Source organism: Manacus candei, unplaced genomic scaffold (genome assembly GCF_025592945.1).
Source record: "Manacus candei isolate 608988 ecotype Guabito, Panama unplaced genomic scaffold, ASM2559294v1 h1tg000076l, whole genome shotgun sequence".
In the NCBI taxonomy this organism is placed as follows: Eukaryota; Metazoa; Chordata; class Aves; order Passeriformes; family Pipridae; genus Manacus; species Manacus candei.
This window is the reverse complement of record NW_026138124.1, coordinates 837,478-855,281: the sequence shown is the minus strand read 5'-3', so window position 1 is coordinate 855,281 and position 17,804 is coordinate 837,478. Positions and strand designations below refer to the sequence as shown.

At 42.7% G+C, this 17,804-nt stretch overlaps 1 protein-coding gene and 1 long non-coding RNA gene across 3 annotated transcripts in view; both read left to right on the top strand.

Annotated features, from left to right (window-relative positions):
* Positions 1–17,804, top strand: part of LOC127480934 (uncharacterized) — a 349,754-nt gene that overhangs the window by 207,194 nt on the left and 124,756 nt on the right. The gene's annotated exons all lie outside the window — the stretch shown is intronic.
* CASTOR2 (cytosolic arginine sensor for mTORC1 subunit 2) overlaps positions 16,576–17,804 on the top strand; it is a 120,189-nt gene continuing 118,960 nt past the window's right edge. The window contains exon 1 of one of the 2 annotated variants that reach the window (XM_051809604.1): positions 16,576–16,986. In XM_051809604.1, coding sequence (XP_051665564.1) covers positions 16,874–16,986 — 113 coding nt within the window. In that variant the 5' untranslated portion in view covers positions 16,576–16,873. The remainder of the gene's footprint in view (positions 16,987–17,804) is intronic. The other variant, XM_051809603.1, reaches the window with a different exon arrangement.

Here is a 17,804-nt window from a genome sequence, read left to right as displayed (position 1 = left end):
CCTTATCTTTCTGTTGTATTCAGCAGATCCTGCTGGGCTGGGAGAAAACTGCAGCGACCCTTTGCAGGCAAATGCTGACATCTCTCTTGAGAGAGAGGTGTTTGTGCACAACTATTAATGCCCCAAAGACACCAAACCTCTGGTTCTTAGTCTCACCAAAGCCCTCTAATGCTGTTATTAGAACAAGGCTGAGTGTTTGCCTTGCACAGTATCTTTGCTGGCCCATCCACACCTCTACTCACATCTTTCCAAAACAGACCCACTTCATGGAGTGGTATGTTTGACCCACAACAGTCATTTGCATTAGTGTTAGCAGAAAAACCCTGCATGGTTATGCAGGAAAACATGTACTTTTAATTTTAGCAGTCTCTTGTAATGTTAGTTTCTTGCAGAAATCACTACAACTTGGTTTTTGTTCAGTTTTTTTTCTTGTTTTTTGCCCAATATTTTTTTGGGGGGAGAGGAGGGGAAATCTGACTTGCTCCAATTTGAGTGGTGTTAGAAACAGTAATTTCTTTTACTGAGATTGAAGAAATTAAATAACTGACTTTCCACTGATTTTCCGTTACTCTTTTATAGAAGTTACATAGTCTTCAAGCTGGACCCTAAGAAATGCTAAACTTACACATTCAATGTGAGTAGGCACATGGCATTTTCTTAATAGTGTATTCCTAACATGTTTTCTTGGGCAAAACATAAGCAAATCATGGAAGTAAATGTACTGCTGTTGTCTGTGGCCTTAGGTGTCTAATCTGTTCATTTTGTGCACTCATGCATTCTTTTCTTCTCTTATCTTCTTAATGAGCAGTAACACAGCAGAGTATATAATATGTAGCCCTTGTTTGTCCTAAGTTATAGAACTGAAAGGAACCTTGTTTCCAAAGTGTGCTAGCGGTGGAAGAGAGAAGGTAATGTCTTCAGAGATGAATGGAAGTTATAAACACAAGGTCTGAAAGGTATCCTGGGTGATACTTTTTGACTTTAATATGTAGGTGAACCTTCTAAATATGTTCATCTTATTTTCATCTGACCATGCAAACTTCTGTTCAAGAATCAGCTGCAGAAGTGACCCTTTGGAGCCTATATTAATGTTCATCTGGCAAAGTTTTGGAATTTCATAATCATATAATTGTTGCCAATATGTTTCTCTTTCTCTTCTCTACTTTTCTATTAATGGCATCTGTATTCTCTGAATACAATATCATTTGCTGCTGCATGAAAAATTATAAAGTCAGGGTGACCATACTAAGGGTGTTTAAGTTTTGTAGAGAGACTTCAATCCACCTGCTTGGAGAAGGAACATATGAGTGCAGGAGTAAGTAGTAAGTCATGTTTGGGTGCTGGTTATGAATTTGAAATTTGCAGGGGTGAGGACACAAGAAACTAAACTGCAGGGCTAGCACCTGGACATTGCAATTGGTCTGGCTTATTCTCTTGTACAAAGTTTTACAATTTTCCAATTTTCCAAGTCATTGGTATAAGCATGGAAAATAGGCAGTATAATGTATTGTTAAATCAGTATTAGTGGAAACTTCTCATCATGAAAATGTGATTGAAGCTATTATTTTTGTGGCAGCTTAGTGTTATAATGGCAGCATACTCCATTGATGAATGGAATCTCAAGATTCACAACTTCATATACAGCCACACTTTAAGGAAAAAATTTAACTCTTTCAACATGTATCATCAATGCAGATGCAGAACAGGATAATGTGGAATGGGGGAAGTCACTTAATGCACTCTTCTTGTCTTCCTTGTTGAAGAGCTTGCAAAAAGGTATTGGAGCAACAAGTGGGAATGAAGCAACCTGCTTTGTTCTGGCCTGATTCATTGCATTGTTCTGTTGTCATTTGGAGAGGAACACTTTCTCTGTGCTTCCTTTCAGGTTTCCAGAGTGAGTCATGAAGGCGAAGTACCCAGATGGCTTTAAGCACTACCTGTCTCCTGTCTTTAGCACTCTTCAGCACACATTTGCACAGTAATTCCAGGCTTTAGATAGTAGAAGGATGTTCCTTCTTGAGAGTTTATTGACAGGAATTAATCACAAATTTCTTATTGAAATATCTGTGTTGTAAAATGATAACTCATTAAAATCAAACATATTTTTTTCAGGAGAGGGCTTGTTCTGAGACTACCCTATCACACTTTGGCTTTTACAATCATTTGTACAGGAAAGGTTTTGACATTGTTGAAACATCTGCTTTGAACAATTCTTTTATAAACTGTACTATTTGAAACACATTAAGTGGGAACTTAAACTGGAAAAGATAAGACAAAATGAATAGTTGCCATGAAACAAATATTTTGATTTTTTTTCCTAGTTTGCATGAGGAAAGTAATTTTAAAGATCACATTCATATAGCCTGGAAGAGTGCTTCTCATTCTATTCTAAAAAATTAAGGGATGGGAAAATACCTAGTTGAAAATAAGTGAACAGTACAAAATAACAGTTCATTTCTGCTCTTTGTAGAAGGGCGTTACATTAGTGTATGATGTTACAGTTTACCTTCCTGAGGCCCATGACAGTCCCTATTCATGTTTGTCCTCACTGTGTTTCTGTTCGTGTATGAACTTTAAAGGTGAATTCTGCACACCTCAATCAAAACCCCTTGGGAATTCCAAGATGGTAAAGATTGCAGGGTCAGTACTAAGGGTTGCTTGCTGCTACTCTGCATTTATTTAATATTTTAATATATTTTAATATAATATATATTAATTATATATATTAATATATAATATTATTATATTATATGTTGTTTTGTATTATTTATCATTATATATTATTATATTATATATTATAGTATTATATATTATAATATATTAATATATTAATATATTGATATGTTAATAAATCTGTATCATCCAATTTCAGCTGCAGCTGTTGCACACAGTGGTAGATCAGCATAGCAGGAAACAGCACCCTGATTACTTGTGATACCATGAGGGCAAACTAGGTTAATAAGCAAGTCATCTGTAAATTGGCAAAGCATGGTGCAAAAAAACCTGGAATTGGTCTTCTCCTTAAATCTCTTACCATTGTTTCCACACAGCATAGTGGGAGTTAGAGAACAAGTCTGAAAGTCAGAGCTGGTGTAAACTAGTGCTATTCAGTGAAGTCTGGTGGAGTTGTACTATCTCATACCTGCTTTCAAAGAGGGCTTGCACAAAAATCATCATACCATGGAAGTGACATGATGTTACCCTGGCTGTCTGAATTTGTTCCACCTGCTGCTGGAGCAGATAAAAGGAGATGTAATATATGGACTATGCTATGTGTGAGAGGTAGCCTGCATTCTGTTTTTTCCACACTTTATCAGTGTCATTCAACTTGTAATAATTTCTTATAACTTACAGCAAAGACACTTGACTAGAAGTTCCTTTTTTCTCTTTTGAGTGACAAAAAGAAAAACCAACACTCTAGTTTTCCAGTAGTGGCCTAAACTGTTGTTTCTCCTCAGTATCAAATCATTTGTGTTCATAGAATTTGAATTTCTGGCAAGCCTGCATTGCTAGCAACATGCCTTTCTTTTCTTCTGGGTTGGACAACAACAGCGTAACAGGAATATTCTTCTTGCCTATCGGATGAAGCCTTCTATGATCAGCTGGTTGATGCACGTCTTTTAATTTGTCATGGATATTTCCGTGTTTTCAAGGAGATGTCTAGACTGAAAGTTGGGAAGAAACAGACTTATAAGACTGTAAATCTGTGTCAAAGAGTCTAAATACAGACATGACAAGTGTGCCAAAATCTGATTTGTAAGTGTGACTGAATCAAGCCTTACAGGATTATAAGCCATAACTTCCTACCAAACCTCTAAGTATTTAGACTGAATTATCTAAGCAAGTGAGACACTTAACATTTGCAGGAAAAAATCTTGTGAAGCAAAAGAAAAAAAATAGTCTGTGATTGGCATCAATCTGACATTCAACATCTGCATTTTAGGAACATAATCTTTTTATGCTAATTGGGGTGATAGATTTGCTATTCCTTTTCTAGATGCACCTTTGTATGTCCATTACAGTACCAAAGGCAGTGTGCACAAGTTGCTGATTGAATCATGGCCACCTTGTCAGTCAGATGTGGCCATGTGGATGCTGGAAGTCACTATGCCAATAGAAGCTGTGACATGGCAGCAATGTCTGTATTACTTACTCTTTTGGTCACAGCAGATTTCTGTTGACCCAGGCTTCAGCAAAGAGCCCCTCCCTCTCACCAAGTGGGTCTTGAATTTTTTTTGTCTTTTCTAGGCCTTGAGTTTTACAGCTCAAAAACCTGTTGGGAAACACACCGGGGATGAAGTGTCTCAACCAGCCTTTCTTTTGATAATTGATAGGAAGTTTGGATGCTCTAACTCTTCTTGACTCTCTGTATATGGCTAATGCATGGGTCATTGCTGCTTTCTCCCTGGGCAATTCCCTCTGGAGTGGCTTATACACCAGAAAACTCTAAAGTACAAGGCATTATCACTTGTTGCCACAACCGTGTTTGCATACAGAAAATGAGGTACATAAAAATGTTAGTCACATAATACCAATCCACAAATAAAGCTTATTTTGGACCTATGAAAGGGCTTAAGGTGAGATAATGTCACAGTATTTGAAACAGCTGTGGTTCAGCTCTTAATCCTAAATGCAGACTTGTGTCAAGGTGACTGTGGGCTCACAGTTTGTCTTCATCCTTGGCTTGTGGCTTCCAAAGACATCAACAAAAATATTTTCAAGTGGCATATTTTATAGGTAGGCATATAAGCATCTCCAAAAGGTAATTCTTTCATTTGTCTTTGTCCAAGTTTGATAGTGACTGAAAGCTAGTCGAGAATGCCACCTTGGAAACACAGAATCAGGGGGAGGCACTGTTCTCTTTGGACTCAGGACAACTCCAGTGAAACATGCATCACCTGCCTTGAGCAGAGGCACCACAGCACAGCACGTCGAGCTCCTCAGCCCTGGGCTCCAGCAACAACAGCCCCCACACGGCCACCAGCACGGACAAGACACATCCAGGCTGAGGTCACTAAGAATTCGCCAAGCAGCTGAGCTGTTTTAAAAGTCCTTGGCATATATGGGGCCTGAGACGTTTGGGAAGGGATTTAAACAGTGCAGTTGCTTGGGATAGCAGAAAATGAGATTGAGAACCAGAAAGAGCCTATCTGGGCTAAAAAAATCCAACTTCCTGCAGTTATACTCTTTCAAACAACATCTTACTGCACCCACATCATTTAAACAGAGGACCTGGTACTTTTAGACAGATTTTTACAGCTCTTAAGCATTATCAGAAAACACTGTTTCCCTAGTCAGGGAGCCCAGCTTGCACCTTGTTCCGCTGATTTAGTGAAATGGTGCTGGAAACAAGTCTGGAGGTATGCATGCAAGGAGAGCCAGCCTCAAGCTGGAGGGTAGAGAGTGAGGCAGGGTTTCTTTTAAGTCTTATGCTTAATCTTTCTAAATGTAGCACTATCACACAGAGTTACAAGGTTTTGTCCTTGTTTGTTTAGTTTTCTTTAGCCGAAATAATTATCAAATCCCTAGTGTGAGTGCAATGATACCATTTGTGTTAAAACTGGAGAGTGGAAACAGTGTTGTTTCATTAAAAGTTCAATGGTTTTGTGTTTTTGTTTGATCTCTTCTTGAAAAAGGAAACCAAAGCTCCTAAGCCTCCACTTTGGAGAAGCAGAGTGAGACAACAACCAAGTTCCTTCCCCTATGGTAGTAGTCCAGTGGGAAAGGCCAGGTTCAAACACCTCTTCTAAATCTGGCCTTTCACACTGAAGTGATTGCCTTTTCTGGTTTGTGTTTGCCTGTCTGTCTGTCTGTCTGCCCACCCCTGCAGTGTATGGCTAGTGCAGAAGGACCCCAGAAGGAATGCTGGATCTGCCCAGTCTTGCCAAACAATTGCATTGTGAGCACTGGAACCTGTTCCCAGTTAATATTTCATTGAAGCTGACAGTTTTCCACAGAAAGCTTTGGTTTCAACAAATCAGCACTTTCCAACAGAGAAGTCTTTTGCCAAAGAAATTCTCCAAATATTTAGTTGTGGTTGTGATAGCTCCTCAGTAGGGGGAGTTCTGGTATGCTTAGAGGTTCACGTCCAAGAATTTGGAGAACAACATAAAGTGCTTTCATGACTGTTGTTGGTTATGAGGAAGGGATAAAAATGTCTAGGACTTCTGCTCTTCTTTGGGCTTCATTGTCTCCCACTGTTCTTTCTTTTTGCATATTCCTAAGTTAAAGAAATACCGTGTAGTATTTATTCTGCTATCATTTCCCCTTGGGACAAATTATTCCAGTACAGACATCTTTCTGTTATTCAGCCTACTGGACCAAAAGCAGTGAATTATTCTGATGATCATATTGCCTTACCTTCAATTCATCTATTTGTTCTGCATGTGGACCCATTTTGTGTTATTTCTGCCTCAGAAGTTTATCCCATTTCTAGCTCTGCCCAAGAAGCAGATCACAAAATCTCTGCCTACTCACTCCAGTTAAAGAGTAAGAAATGAACTGGAGTTATATGGGAAGAGAGGTAAGGACGTTACCATTAACAACTGAGAAGGCACAGTCTTCAGGTAATGAACAGATTAGGAAGCAGGTAACTGTCTGGAGTATCTCTTCTTGGTATAACTCCTTTTTTTTTTCCCTTTTCTGCTTTCTGCAACTCACAAACAACAACACAAAAAACCTAAGAACAATTTATTGCAGCATTCTTTCTCTAGGACAACATTTGCCCTCTTGTGAAAATAGGCCACTAGAAAAAAAAAGTCAGTTCTCAGTTCAGTAAGTGGCTTTCACTGTCCATCCACCTGATTGCCAGATCCTGCTCTCCCCTCTCAGCCAGAGCTGTCCTGCTGTTTGTTTGTGGAACCTCATGTATAGTAAAAAGCACTGGTTTTCTTCGCAAGGTATTCATTGCATATCCACTTCTCCCCACCCATCCCCCTCTGGACTCTCGCTCCTCCCTCCTTGTTAGACATGATTACATGTTCTTTGGCCTCATGCTGTATCATCCTGAATCTGTGCGTAGCATAACAGCTCCAAAGATCTCCTGGTTTGAACCAAATGATGGAGTAGGCAGAGTTCATTAATATAAGTAACAGCATAGCAAGAAACACAGCCCTGAAGTAATCAAAACTGAAATTTGAAAAAGTGACTCAAAGTGTATTACATGCTGTCTGGTACAGGCAGCAATGGGCCCTTGAAAACAGTCAGTTTTATATGTTCTATTCAAACCTGTCAGCTCTCCAGACAAAGACACGGGTAGTTATAGTGGGGGGAGAGAAGGCAGGTGGGAGGGGGATATGTCTGACTATATTATAGAACCGTGTGCCTGAATTTCTCCTTTGATCCCCAAAGCTGGAACACTTCATGTTGTTGTTGTTGTTTTTTATTGCAGCATGTGGCAGAGAAAAGCCATGATTAAGCCTAGGAGTGGAACTGTTTCATATAAAGCAAACTTTCTACACAATTAAATATGTAGACACTGCCTCCTTCCACTTGCTCCCCTGTGTGTCTTGCTGTCCCATTTCTTTAGACTGCTTGTTTTCAATGTTTGTAATGTTCCATTTTAAAATATCTCAGTGGTTTTTACCCTGCTGTCTAACAGACTTTGTTCTCCACTTCAGCTTTAGTTCCTCAGGGCACTCAGATTATTACTACTAAAATTTTGCTACTAAAATACAGACTGAGTGGTTTAGAAGAAGGTGAGTTTTTGTACATGTTAGACACTAGACTGAGTGTAGCAGTAGAGGCTACAAAAAATGTCTCACATTCTGCCATCGGCATTTGCTACTGTCAAAAACAGGATTCAAGGCAAGATGGTCCAGTTCTGCAGCTCATTATATTCATCGCTGAATTTGTTTCAGCAACTCCTCCCTTGCAGCATCTGTGGACCTACAAATATGGTGTATTATCCAAGTTTACTTGGATACGTATTCTCTAGCTACCATGGTGGAACACACAATCTGAAGATGTGAGAACACATTTCTAGTTCTCTGCAGAGGTATACTGTTGAGAGATACAACATTTCCACGATTCTTGCACTTGCAAATTGGAGCCTGAAGCAATCATATGTGACTCCCAAGTGTTAAAGAAGCAAACTTTGTGTAGGCAAATGTGTGTGCATTTCCTAATTGTCTAGTTATTTTTATGTCTCTTTAGTACATTCTTCATTTTGGTCCTGGTCTGTGTCTACTATTAAACTCCTTGGAGTACATGAGGGTAGTTGTTGTGCATGCTGCTGTATCCTGTTTTCAAGGGATAACACTGGGTTAAAAATCTTAAGCTGGTATGAGAGGCAAGAGGAGGAGAGTATTTTCAAGTATTTGCTGGAATGTGCTGTGTGGAATCAAAAGGGTTGAGATATTTGAAGGAAGACCCATGTTAGAGAGTGTGAGAACAACAGGGCTTTACCTTCTAAATTGCTCCAGGAGGGCTTGTTTATATTAAAGTTATCATGTAAAAGAGACCCTGCTGAAGAGGACAAACAGGAGGGAATAGATGCCGATAATGTGCTGGAGGAAATGGAGATTGTTAGAGGGACCAGGCTGCTTCCCTGTTGTTAGCTCCTGCCAAGAGAGACGGGACATGATGGCTCAGGCCCTCTATCTCTTATAGAAGAATGGCCAACAGGTCCTGCTTTGTCCCAGCAAAGCCACTTTGCCTAACTGGAATTCCTGCCTGCCTGCCTCAGCTTCCCTTAAAGAGAGCAGGCCTTAGAGTGGATTTAAAATATTCAGTTTCGCCTCTGCTGAATTTCTGTCACTGGAGTTCCCTGTGGCCAGACAAAAGCTTTGACTAGCACAGCAAACATGTAGGAATTAGTCCCTTAGAGCAGGCTGCAACTTCTAAAACCAGCTTCAACAACAGTAAATGCACTGCCATAGCCAAAAACTCCCTAGCGAGGAAAAAGCATGATGTTCCAGGCTCACAAAGCCAAAAATCCCCAGGACTTATCCAGAGGTTATAATGACTGAGAGATTCAGGGGGTCCTCAGATGGCAATGATAAAACCCTGTGGGTTCAACTTAGCTGCACCAGTTGTGAAAGAAGCAGTGTGGTCAGAAGTGTACTGCCTTCTGTGCATGTAAGGTTACTCTATAAATATATGGGCAAATAAGGCCTTCTCACCATTAAGATACAGGATGTAGTTTATTGAGAATGTGGGGGGATTTTTCCATATGGTATTTCATGCGGAATTAAATCTTGTGAATACCTGAATCCTATGGTCCAACAGAGCATAGAGGATTTTGTTCTGTACGATCAGAACTTTCCAGTGTGTAGAAAGATTTTTTGGGAAAAAGATTGGATTGGTCTTTAGGAGTCCCCAGGCTGCTGTGGAGCCCTACCTGGTCACACAGTAGACTGTGAGATATGCACTATATTCCTCAGTGGGAGGTACAATAAATGACATTGAACAAGATATTGATCTATGCTTTCTCATGAAATCTTGTCCCCACCAGTGGATGCCTTCTTGCAGAAAATGCTCTGTCCACTGCCTTCTGCACTCTGGCCTCTCTGACAGCACTAGGTTTCTATAGAGCAGTGACAGTGTTTGTTTGATTTGGTGCAAAACGGTGCAGTTAAGGGAGGAGCTGTGGATAAATTTCAGATCCTTAATTCGCGGATCACTAGCTCTGCATAGTAACCCTTGGGAGACAAGGTCACCTGCTTCATGGGCTGGGAAGGTGGTTTTGCAAATAAGGGTGTTTGTTCAACATTGCTGATCCCTGCTGATCCGTTATAAAAGCCACGTTAGTTATTGTATTCACGTTATGTACAGTCATGTGATGCTTGAGGCCTGACATACATTTAGCCAGTCAGAAGAGATAAGGCAGGCTACAATCTGGCTTTCTTCCCTGAGGTTTGCAGAATGTGTTTGCAGATGTGTTGATCTTCAGGAGGTTGGGGGGTGGGTGGGAGGGAGCATTTTCTTCAACTGCTTATTTCAATATCCGAAGTAAATGAGAAGCTGAGGTCATCTTTAGCACCTCCTATTAGCTGTGAAGACATTCTTCCCACATCCTGAGCCTGCTGTCTCAGTTTTGTATCAACAATGCTTTTCAGCCTTCGTAAAGTGGATATGACTTCAGTCATTTCATCTGGCAGTGTGTAAGAGCTAATGAGGTGGACTGGGTCTGTTTCAATAATGCTTATTGCAGCAAATAGGTTTAAGTAGCTCACCTGATCAGCAAAACAGTGTAATCAGCATCTTGGCTAGGAAACTTTCAGCTTCTGTCTCGTGATGTTTTGGTTCAGCAACGCATGTATTACTTTTGCTCATTTTACCTCCCAGAGTTTGAATGTTCCCAGTAAAGTCATAGGTTCAGCTTCTTAATGCATCTAGGTGTTAAATGAGAATGAGGGATTCATAGGAGTGTCTGTAGCCATGGAATTTCCAAGGATGAGGACAAGCTTTGGCAGACACTAAGAGAATGAGGAATTGAATAAAGTTTAGCAAATGTTGCTTGTCTTAAATGGGGACAATACTAACCTGCCACTCTTTGGTATACTGAGTTCTGGCAAGGTTGGTGAGTACTGCAGTTGGAAGTTGCTGTGTCCAGTTACACATGCCAGGTACATGGAATTTCATCCCTTCTCTCCAGAGGCTACATAACACTGATTATAAGTGCCGAACCTTTCCCCAGCCCAGTACTGGGAGTTGCGTTGTTTTCTGTTCTAGGACAGTAGTTGTTAGGTGTCACCAAAGCATAGAACACAGGTGGGGGAGATGTGAGTTTTTGTCCTCCCTGACCAAGGTGTTTAGTTGGATAATCTCCATTTGCAAGCTGGGGTGTGAATGTTTAATTGGAATTCTCTGCTGCTGTTCAGGTTAGGGGTAACGTAGCTTTGTGCACAGTGGGAGCTGCCTTTGCACATCCCTTGGCTCCTGTGGCCTCCCCCAGCTCTCCCGCAGGACTTGGCCTCTTCGAGGAGCTGCTGCACAGCAGAGTCTCATCTGCACTTCTGCTGACCTGTGAGCATGAGGTGTCTGACCTGCTCAGCCCACTTCATACTTCAACAGCAAATTAAAGGTCTTCATTAGTGTATTTGATAGTTGAATAAAATGCTTTGAAACACTGGCACATTAACTGCAATCGAGTTTTGAAAGGTCTCTGGTTGCTAGAAGGAAATTAGCCTGATAAATTGCTCTTTTCAATTAAACAAATGGGTAATTTTTCACAAGCAAGCTCAGAAGCTATTATTTGGGGAGCTTTTTTCCCCCCTTTTTTATTTTTATTTTAGTATATTACACATGATTGTTCCTCAAGAACTGATTTTTTTTTTTCCAAAGAGGCTAATTGTCCCTGAAGTGTAAGCAGCTTGTAAACCCATCCTGTCTCTCTGCCTCTGACAACCCCATAATGGTCTCGTGATCAAGCAGTGGCCTATGAATTGTACTTCCAAAATGACAGTGACTGATGGTGTGACCTTGGCTCATTGCCTGCCTTTCTGTGCCTTTGTTTACCTGTTTGTCTAAAGAAGCATTAACCTCCCTGGGTCAAAAAGGCCTGTTTAACTTAAGCAAGGAGTTCTAAGGTAATTATAGTTACTCAGTAACTTTCATCTCAGAGCGAACTGATTAAGGAGGCTAAAAAATATGATGGCTTCCCTTTTGGTCAAAATCAGCAACTGACCTGAAGGTACCTCTGTCCTCAAAACTTTAAACAGAATCTGCATTCAAAAGCACATCTTAGGAGCTGAAACAGATTGCTGTATCCCTTACGTACTGAGTCTAAAAGGGACCCCAGAAACACACACTGACCCTGGTTTCACACCAGAGCTACAGATGTGCTAAGAACTTCATATGCTCCATCTACTAAAGAAAAGCAAATGCTAGTACAAACAACTGCAACACTGGATTCATCTTGCCTTGGGCATATTTACCCAGGGTATTGCCATTACATCATTTGCATTAGGCCTTTATTATCTGCTATTTTAGATCTTAGAAGCTGTTACAAGCCCTGGTCAGAGGTCAAGATGCTGTTGAACTTCAGGTCTTTCTGAAAGAAGAAATTCTGCCAACAGCAGAGCAATGTTAAATTTACAGCAGTGTAATGTCATACAAATCATGAGAAAAAATGTAATCTAAATTATATTTATTTTTTAAAATGAGGTTTTTGTTGCCAAAAAGATAGACACTGCATGTTAAAATCCACATGGAAAAGACTACTGTACCGTCATCTTTGAGAACTAAACAAGGTATTTTGGGCTTTTTTATGCTATCAGAAAAGACCACAAATTATTTAAAAACAAACTTCCACCATCTAAATAAAATAACACCAAAATATCTTGCTGTAGTTTGGAGTAACTGCATAAAACATGACTCACATGTTTAGAAATTCTCCTTTATCTTTCCTCTGTGTGCAGCACTGATCTTCATGAACTGTTTGTCACAGTGCGTAATTACATTCCTTTCACCTAAACTGTGTCTACATATTTTAAATTTCTACTTCCAGAAGCTGATTGCTGTTGAGTGTTTCAGTTTGGTTTGGAAGAAATCTGCATGCAGTCACTCGGGTGGTGGACTTCAGTGTGCTTTATGAGAAATTTTGCGCTCAGACAAAATGCAGACTCAGAAGAGCAGAGTCTACCAGAAGACTGTTGGTGACCTGTATTTTGATTGTCACTGACAGAAATGTTTGAGGCAAAAATACAGACCATCTCCTTGAACTCAAGTTTTTCATAAAACACTGCATTCCTTCTGAGGACCTCACTTCCAGACAAACAGTGCTCCAGAGAAAGCAGGAGATGGCTCTTGCACTGCTCACCAGTGGGAAGGTCCTTGTGATTGTGAGCAGAAGCCAAGATATCTGACAAGTGCCTGTCAGTCCAAGTACAGACTGTATTCTTCTGCTGGAGAACCCCCACCACCTCTGGCCTCAAGGCTTCAAAACCCAAATTCTGTTTAGTGTTATGGCTGCTATCTGACCTAGAGCACTTAGAAATCTCATCTACTTAGGACAGCTCATAAGCACTCTGCTTGCCATCCAGGCAGGGAATGGGTTTTGGTTTAAATGAAAAGGTGCAGTTACATCATCTTGCACAACAGGTCCCTACTCTGTGTCTGGGCCAAGCGAGTCCTCTCGAGCTGGAAGAACATGGAAAACTTGGAATTGCAGTAATAAAAAAAATTATAGTACGTTATGTATAATAACAACATATTCTAGCCTGCTCCCTGCATGGAATCTCCCAGGTATACCTGACAACAAAGGATAGAGAGATCTGAATACTAATAACAGCTGGAGGAGGGGGCCCTTAATAGTATTTGGCTAATTGCCAGGTTGCCTGCTCTTGAAAAATTTTCCTGTGCTGAGCTAGACACATTTTTCATGTGTAGAAAATTAGGTTGTTGGTAGGACTTTATATTTTCCTAATGCTTCCTACAGTCAACTGTGTGAAGGTTCACGATAGCCATGAGATCTGTGTTTCTAGCTCAAAGGCCTTCAGGCCTTCTTTGAAAGACTTGGAAAATCATAGCAGCTGAACAGGTACTGGAAAGAAATTATAATTTTGGAGAGCTCCAGATGTAAACTTAGAAAATGAAAAAGTATTTTTGTATTTTGTGTGTTTGGGTGTGTTTTTTTTTTTCTTGTTTGCTCGATTTTTCTTTTTTTAGTAAATACAGATGACTAACTCAGGGCCTCTTTTCTCCTACCCTGAAGGAAGAACAAAGTCTCTGATGATTTGCTTGTTCAAAAGGATTTTTGAATTTTACCTTAGGTCTGTTCTAACATTTCTCATTGTTTCATTGTAAGCATTTTCTGTGGTAATTAGACTGTAATAGCATAATCCCTGGTGGCCTTCCTGGAGTGTCTGGCCTCTCTGGGTTGAGAAAGCTCTGCTTAGTTACAACATATTTTCCTCTAAGTGGGAAGGGGAAGAGTTGATGTTGTGAATGGAGTACTGATTATGATGGAAAATCTCTTTAAAGAGGGAAGTTTTGCAGCATTTCCTAAAAGTGATTCAGGCTACATTTGTGTGATTTCCTCTGGAAGCTCACAGCAACCAAGATGGTGCATGTTTATTTTGTCTCTGGCTGCTTCCTTCTGGACTCTATGGTCTGCATTGTCCCAGAGGAACACAGATATCTCTGTGATTTGTAGATGCAGGTGCAGGCATTTTTTGTAGCTGGGCACAGATACATTCAGAGCTTTGAAGTCCAAGACCTTGAACTGGCAGTGGAAGCAGATTAAAAATCCTCTTTAGCTTCCTAAAATGCAATGCCTAGAGTCATCTGAGCTGTGGTGTAAGGTAAAGAAAGAAAACTAGCTTTTTAAAGGCTTCTAAGAAATGAAGTAGAGATTTGATATTTTATCTTGATTGCATTTCCTCTGAATGATTTTGACAAACTATTGATGTGAATGACTCTAATTTCAAGGTTTTTTTCTTGGGATATAACAAAATTAAGACAGCCTTTCAAAGTATGGCCACAGGCAGAGGAAGAACAGATGTGTCCAGGGGATAAATACAGCCATCCCATGGGAATTAACAGAATAGAAAGGCCTCGGAAATCCTGGTTTTGGAAGCTTGTCCCCAGACAAGGGATTTCTGTAACAAGAACTCAGGCCCTAAAACCTTAACTTGTAACTGCAGAAGCTCTTCCTTCTCTATAAGGAGAAGGAATGGCTTGAAGTGGGGCTTGGCTAACTGAGCTCTCATCTTGTGCCCTTGGACACATCCCGTGCCTCAGTTTTCCTCTGTACAGAATGGAAGGATTGCTATTAATGGTCTTTAGAAAGCTTATTTCAGATCTACTCGTGAAAAGGGCCATAGTGACTGGGGGGTGGTGGTATGTTCCTGGCAGAATCAGTGTCATCTGAAGTCAGAGGGAGCCTTGCACAGAATCTGAACCAGGTTTACAGCCCAAGTCCTGCTTTACAAACACCCCAAGACTGAATTTAATTGCTGTGTTAACGTGGTGCTAGTGAGGTGCAGTGTTCACAAACAGCGTGGTTGCAGTTGGTTGGTGTCGTGACATTCCCAGTGCCAGAGTAGCCCCATTTCTGGGGTGCTGGTTTGGAGGCTCATCCCTTCCTACCTCTATTCAGCCTCCTTGTGTTGAGGAGTGAGGCAAGAACTGGGATGAACACGCCATTCACCCTTCCAGCATTACAACTGTCACACACACAAGGCTGGTTTTACATTCTTGACAGTTGTGATTTTACCTCTGTAACACTTCCATGCAAAGTGAGGGGTTTTGCCACTTTAGTTTTGCTTCCCAGGGAAATGGACGAGGACTCCCCATCTGCCACATGAACGAATGAAAATGGTAACATTTGACTATTTCCCTACGGTTAGCAAAAACTTCTGAAATTCTCCTTTCTGCTGGTTTTTGGGTTGTGAAAGATTTTTCCCGATAGGTGCAAAGAAAATTAAACAAACAAAACCACCACCCCAACCAGCTGGGCACTTAGAAGTGTTGATTCCCGTGTTTCTTTCTTTTCTTTTCTTTTCTTTTCTTTTCTTTTCTTTTCTTTTCTTTTCTTTTCTTTTCTTTTCTTTTCTTTTCTTTTCTTTTCTTTTCTTTTCTTTTCTTTTCTTTTCTTTTCTTTTCCTTCTTTCTTTCCTTTTTTTTTTTTTAAGTGGCTGGTCAAAACTGCCCCTTGAAGGCCGTTGTGGGGGCTGGGGCAGAGCAGGGCAGGGCAGACTGTCCCATCCAAGTTGGGGGGACTGTCAATCTGCTGGAGGGTAGGAGGGCTCTGCAGAGGGATGTGGACAGGATGGATAGATGGGCTGAATCCAATTATATGATGTTTAACAAGACCAAGTGCTGGGTCCTGCACTTTGGCCACAACACTCCACGTAGTTCTACAGGCTGGGGACAGAGTGGCTGGAGAGCAGCCAGGCAGGAAGGGACCAGGGAGTTTGGATTGACAGGAACCTGAACAAGAGCCAGAGTGTGCCCAGGTGGCCAAGAAGGCCAATGGATCCTGGCCTGGATCAGGAACAGTGTGGCCAGCAGGTCCAGGGAAGTGATTCTTCCCCTGGACTCAGCACTGGTGAGGCCACCCCCGGAGTGCTGTGTCCAGTTCTGGGCCCCTCAGTTCAGGAAGGATATTGAGGTGCTGCAGCAGGTCCAGAGAAGGGCAACAAGGCTGGGGAAGGGACTGGAGCACAAGTGCTGTGAGGAGAGGCTGAGGGAGGTGGGGTTGTTCAGCCTGGAGAAGAGGAGGCTCAGGGGAGACCTGACAGGAGGTTGTAGCCAGGTGGGGGTCGATCTCTTTTCGAGGCAACTAGCAGTAGAACAAGAGGGCATGGTCTTAAACTGCACCAGGGGAGGTTTAAATTGGACATTAGGAAGAAATTCTTTACAGAGTGAGTGATCAGACATTGTAATGGGCTGCCCAAGGAGGTGGTGGATTCACCGTCCCTGAAGGTGTTTAAGAAGAGACTGGATGTGGCAGTCAGTGTCATGGTCTAGTTGACAAGGTGGTGTTGGGTCATAGGTTGTATTTGACGATCTCAGAGGTCTTTTCCAGCCCGGTCGATCCCGCGATCCCGTCCCATCCCGCCGGGGCGGCGCGGACTCCAAGGCCCGGCATGCGGCGGGGCGCGGCGCAGGCGCAGGGCTGGGCTTGAGTGGCAAGTTGTTTGTTCCAGCGAGCACCAGCTGCTCGGCGCCCCGGGCTCGCTGCTCCTGCCCGGCTCCGCTCCGCCGGCCTCCCCCCGCCCAACTTCGGCACCCTCCGCTCCCTCATCTCCCAGCCCCCGGAGCCGGGAAGGGGCAGAAGGAATCGAGGGGAGGCGGGGGAGGAACACAAAAAAAAAAAAAAAAGAAAAAAAAAGGCACCGACAATAACAGCCCCCTCCCCCTCCCCATTCAAAACCACAAAATAAACCCCAGGAATAGATGAACTACAAATGAGAAAGAGGAAAAGATGGAACTGCACATCCTAGAGCACAGGCTCAGAGTGGCCAGCATAGCCAAGGAGAACATCCAGTTGTTTACCTATGGATTAATCAAACTTGCTTTCCTGTCCTCCAAGACGAGGTAGGTGCTGGGGATGGGGCAGTGCGGGGGCGGAGGCGCCCTCCTTGCGAGGGAACGTACCCTCCTTGCTGCAAGGGGGCTCGGGGCTGCAGGGTATCCTCCTTCCCGCACAGGGGCTGGGGTGGGGATGTCTGTCTGGCAAGTGAGCACAGCAGCCTCCTTCTTGCAAAGGGGGTGGGTTGATGGGTGCTCTTAAAAAAAACCTAAAAACCAACCAACCAAAAAAGGCATCCCCTCCTGGGATGGAGGACACCCCTCCTTGCAAGGGGGCAGGGTGCTGGGGTAAGGGACACCCTCCTTCCTGCAAATTGGCACGGTGCTGAAGGAGGGGGACACCCTCCTTGTAACGGGGCAGGGTGCCGGGGTGGGGGAGGGCACCCTCCTTGAGGAGTCAGGGCGCTGGGTGAGGGGGGACGCCCCCTCGCCGGAGAGCAGGGGGTCTTGGGCGTGGGGGAACACCTAGGTCTTCCCTACTCACACCCACCATCCCAGGACTGGGAGATGGTGATGCAGGTCAGCGCTCAAGTTCGGGGTGTCCCAGCCCGGCTTTGGGGCACCTCCCGCGGGCAGCCTGGCCGGGCCAGGCCGATGAATGAAACAGGTGGGGGCCGGGGGGCCCGGCCGGGCCGGACAACAAAGGCAACAACAGCGGCCCGAGGAGGAGGAGGAGGAGTGGTGGGGGTTTTCTGTAGCGCGCTCTCTGTTTTCTGGGGTTTTTTTGTTTGGTTTGGTTTTTTTTTCCCCTGGTTGTTGTTCCCTGCAGTACTTAAAACGAAGCCTCCACACGCGGGTTTGTTTAAAAGGTGCTTTTCCAGTGC